We start from the raw sequence: 4,704 nt of genomic DNA on the forward strand, positions 1-4,704 counted from the left end.
CATAAGCCACGTGCTAACCGAAGCCAAGCCCAAACGTGATCTCATATGGTTTGGCTGGACCGTTAAGTTGAATCCTCTAGAAAAGCCGAGTAATTACGTTTACAACCTCACGCACGCTGCATTCAGGGGTGTCTTCGGGCCAACTCACATTCCAAAGCCTTCCCTTGAGGGCCTCATACAAAGGTACGCATCCTTATACGCCAGCATGCTTGGACGGTGTACAAAAGCGAGTCAGACTGTGCCTCCTTATCGTCAAGCTAGCGTTTAGCACAAAACTCCCAGTACCGTATGCAGCCTTTCATATCGTTGACCAGGAGCTAGGCCGACCAACGAAGGCTGGTGTCCGCCAACGAACCAAATACTCAGCATGGGCCGTACCGATTTTGACAATAAAAAAGGCTAGAGAGGCCATCCAGTTCATGTATTCACAGATTGTTACAGAGGATAAAGATTTAAGCCCAAGATTCCCGGGTCGGTTTGTTCCTCTCGTTCAGCGGCTTCCGTCTATGCCCTTGCCTCCCCATGTTTCGGTTGCCAAAATGTATGGCACCTCGAACTAATTACCTTTTGGCGTATGATTTATAACTGATATCTCAACTGTACCTTCCCATTGACTTTGTGAGAAAACGGAGACAATGACTGAAGGTTCTCCGGTGGGTGACTGGAGCACTTAGGTCAAAGAGCAAGATACTGGTGAATCATTTCGACTTTAATAGAACGGTATGGCGTTTCCGGATCTTCCAATTTATATGAGTACAAGGACGACCGCCACTACGCTACTACACTTTTTCGATTTATTACATTTGAATGTTTTTTGACGACGTCATAAATTATTTCAATTTTTTCTGTGCTTTCTGAAGGAACCGTTTGTTGCACCGTTTCCAAACTTTAAATTTCAGATGATTTAGTTTCTGTGTTCAGTTTTGACTACCCTCTTATGGCCTGGAACGACTTTGGGTTGTAGGTCAGATTCATGATATTCACATGATCGATTGCCGAACAATACGTTCGCGTGTTACCAATTGAGGAATTCTAAGCAATGTTCGACGAATTGCACAAGTCCACCAAGCGGACGGTTGCAGGCAGTTCTGGTAAGCATTGTTTTGATATTTGACGTAACCTACCCATTTTTTGCTATACCGCGAATTCCCGCTAATCACGTATAGGTGAACTCGACTGATCCTCAAATCACTTACCGTGGTTCATTTTTTGGACCAATCCTACACAGGCGCCCAATACCTCAGCCACCGCCGGCGAGCAGCCGTCCGTGGTATCTCTGGATGAGCTGATCGTTGGCTAACCATGAGGGACTGCAAGTAGGAAAATGCCAAGTAGTAACTTAGAAGTAGTAGCTTAGTACTCCCATCTAACGTGCTCTTATGCAATGAGGCTTCTCAAATAGCTCACGCAGTGCAGAAGTAACTCATCGGCGCTCGCTACTGCATGCTAGTGTCGGTCAGCATGCGTCACCCGTGCAAACAACTCACTTATAATTGACGTGAGGGGAGTGTTTCTTTCGTCACACCGAGCACGAATTACGAACAGAAAGTTTACACCGATATACTGTAGAACTTTGAATGGCACAGCGGGGTAAGGCCGAATACGTACCCAGTTGAGACTACTACCTCTCCGCTCGAAGTTGGTCAATATAAGGTATCTAAGGAAGCATCCAATTTATCGCTCCACAAAGCATTTCATCAGCTACTCTTTTGATTTTCGCAAGAGTATGAGAAAGGTGTCTCGTAGACTGAAAGTCTTTAGCTGTTCACACAGAAATGGATTACGAACTTTTACTTTGGATAGACTTATTTGTCCCCACAAATTGAACTTCAAAGTTAGCAAAATATTTGGACCTTTTATAACTCTACTAGCCTTGGAAACCATTTCTTGTGTCATCAAAGAAAAGTAGATGATAGGACACTGCAGAAGCATAGCCTACCGACGTCAAAGAATTATACAGTCTCGACCGTTTGAAGAAATGCGATATTGGAAGGAACAACGAAACAATGTAATAGAAAAAGACACCTTTGAAATCCTGTCTACCAGGTAATTTCGCCACCGGGCTCCCAAGAAGCTGTCGATTTTTGTCTTGTAATTTTACTTGAGGCTTTTCGAATCAGCCGAAAAAAACGGACGTTGCCAGTCATCATGTTTCCTGTCCACGCGATCCAATATCATTTCCGGTCTTTTCTTGCTGTTCATATTGTCTCATGTCGTAGGCAGTGCCACTACAATGGGTTGACTGGTCCGCATGTGCCAGCAAAGACGGACGCATTTTGTTTTGCTTAATAAGCACAGGGATGCCTCACTTGATAATGATAAACTAACCTCACTATTCTTTGGTACACTTTTTAGGTTTATTCCGGTCATCCTCAAAAGATTTGGTCGGGCCCACTGAACAGAAAGAGGTATGTTCTGATTTGTGCCTTTTTCCATCTGCTCCAACTGAAGCCTGGAAAACGCAAAATCGACGGCAGTAAACGTATCGGATTGAAGCTTCCGGCATTAGGACAGAGTATTCGGGATAAAAACGCCGAATCGGACGACGCTAATAAGCAACTGGAAAAGCTCAGAAATGGTGACAGACTTGTCCTTTCTGACAGTGTGCAATCAGATTATGAGGAGGAGATTACGGCTTTACGAGCAGAGTGTGTGTCGCTACGAGACCAAACACCATTGCATCAGGCGGTGAAGCGACAAGATGAGATGTCGGTAAGCTGCTATTTTTTATCTGAGTCCTTGGTTTCCACGAATATCCATTCCTTATTGATAATACCTGCCTGTCGTACACCTATAATAAAATAGTAGTAATGATTCCCTTTCGGTGCCTAGCTGCCATGTCACCCGAAGAAAGCATGCCATCTGTTCACGGATGGGATGACGTGACTGACCGATGCGACTTGATTCGACCTTCTATCATTGTCAAATACACCTAGTAAACACTTAGTATACACCTAGTTTTCCCTGTTCTATGTAGTTCTGTTTGAATTACATATCCTTTTTTTGGCCTGCGTTTATCCTCCCTCATTTCGGCTCACGTTTTCTGCCCTGCCATGATAAGAAATCAGCTGCCATCAGTTCCGTTCCGTTCAGTTCATTTTAACGACTGTAAACCATGTAACAAGGGTATGTTGGTTCCAGCTGTTAAAATGAACTGAACTGAACTGAACCGGAAAGTGGCGGAGCGGGGACGATATAGATAGATATTGGAGGCGATGGCATAATAAGCTAGTTCGCATTCAGTCAACCTAGTTCTTTAAAGGAACGGGAAACTGGACAGCTAGACATCAAAGAAGGGAGCTTTGAGCAATCTATGCCAATGCCATTAACTGTTGATGACGAGTGGAGACCCGGATCACCATCCACATCATCATCATTGACAGCAACGTCAGATGAAAACACTGGTGATTCAGTGGGAAGAACAAAATGCGGCAGGGCAGGACTCATGCAGCTGAACTACCACACATCCGAGGCGCCTATATCGCCAACACTCACTCAGACAATCTGGATTCATGACTTTGACATCAGACAACATGAGCTTCACTACCATCAGAGCTGATGCAACTTTCGAGATACGTATAATATTCCAAAACTTCCATTGTTGAAGTGTCAGAGGCTTATTCAAAGACTGTAAGTCCTGCAGCTTGACTTAACACCTTGTGGCACTAGGCACATACCGAAAGTGTGTATGACCTTGGTCAGTTTTTCCAACATTGCTTGTGCTCTCCGCTGCTTTCCAAGGTTCTCCTTTCAAGGCTTTCGCTCGGAGAGATCTCAACGCCTCATCACCTCATAAATGACGGAGTTAAACGAAAACGGATAGTTGACATCGTTGCTTGTAGGAAAGCTTTTGGAGAGCTCCCCATGCACTCCCACGCTCCCAATAATTATGTGAATACGAACAGATATTCGCGAGGTTCTGGAGCATACCCTGTTGCCTAATCGTATTGTAGAAAAGAAAATGGTCGACGGAATCGAACGCACTCTTGAAATCAAAGATTGTGAAGATCTTACGGTGCCTATATGCATGCTGTTGCTCTAACACTGGATGGACTCTGAAGATGTGGATCCGTCACGAAGAGACTGGGCCTTACCATGGTGTGGCGGTTTACGCACCTTAGTGACCCATTGAGCTATACTGGGTTGTCCCCATAACACTCACCAGGTTGGTCAATGGTTAGAGATCTGGTCCTCCAGTTTGGGAATTGGAACATGTGGCGACTTGTTCCGTATAAATGGTAATACATTTGCATTTCCCGCCGAACATCACTTCCTTGCGGTTAGACTTTTGAGCTAATGGCTTTGGTTGAGGACCTTAATCGTCTTCCTGTGGGTGCTCTGATAGTATCCCAGCCCATTTACAAGTATGGCAGCGAAACATCGATGTTGAACACTGATGTCATGCTCTCGATGATGAGGATGATGAAGATGTGGTCCACAAGCCCCTTTCCAGCCGGGATACTGCTTGCCGTTCTCCGGTCCCGTCTTCACGTGCCTTCATAAGACGACCTAAAATAAGCACTGCAAAGAGTCTGATTACAATGGATGCTAAGCCACACTCACTGTGAGAACCCTGTCTAAAAATTGGCACAACCAACGACCCACTCCATTTAGTCGGGACGGTCCTCTTATGAGTTTATTGGTTGGCGCTTTCATACTTCGTTATCAAGCCATAGACTTTTCACCTATCGGTCGTCTGAGCTC

At 45.0% G+C, this 4,704-nt stretch overlaps 1 protein-coding gene across 1 annotated transcript in view; it reads left to right on the forward strand.

Moving 5' to 3' along the window:
* Positions 1-907: 907 nt before the first annotated feature.
* The window catches only part of T265_08515 (hypothetical protein), a gene marked incomplete at both ends in the record, with an annotated part of 37,865 nt that continues 34,068 nt past the window's right edge, over positions 908-4,704 (forward strand). The window contains 3 exons of the mRNA XM_009174336.1: positions 908-1,091; positions 2,356-2,408; positions 2,452-2,712. Of these exons, the coding sequence (XP_009172600.1) occupies positions 1,040-1,091; positions 2,356-2,408; positions 2,452-2,712 (366 nt within the window). The remainder of the gene's footprint in view (positions 1,092-2,355; positions 2,409-2,451; positions 2,713-4,704) is intronic.

This window comes from Opisthorchis viverrini (genome assembly GCF_000715545.1).
Source record: "Opisthorchis viverrini unplaced genomic scaffold opera_v5_222, whole genome shotgun sequence".
In the NCBI taxonomy this organism is placed as follows: domain Eukaryota; kingdom Metazoa; phylum Platyhelminthes; class Trematoda; order Opisthorchiida; family Opisthorchiidae; genus Opisthorchis; species Opisthorchis viverrini.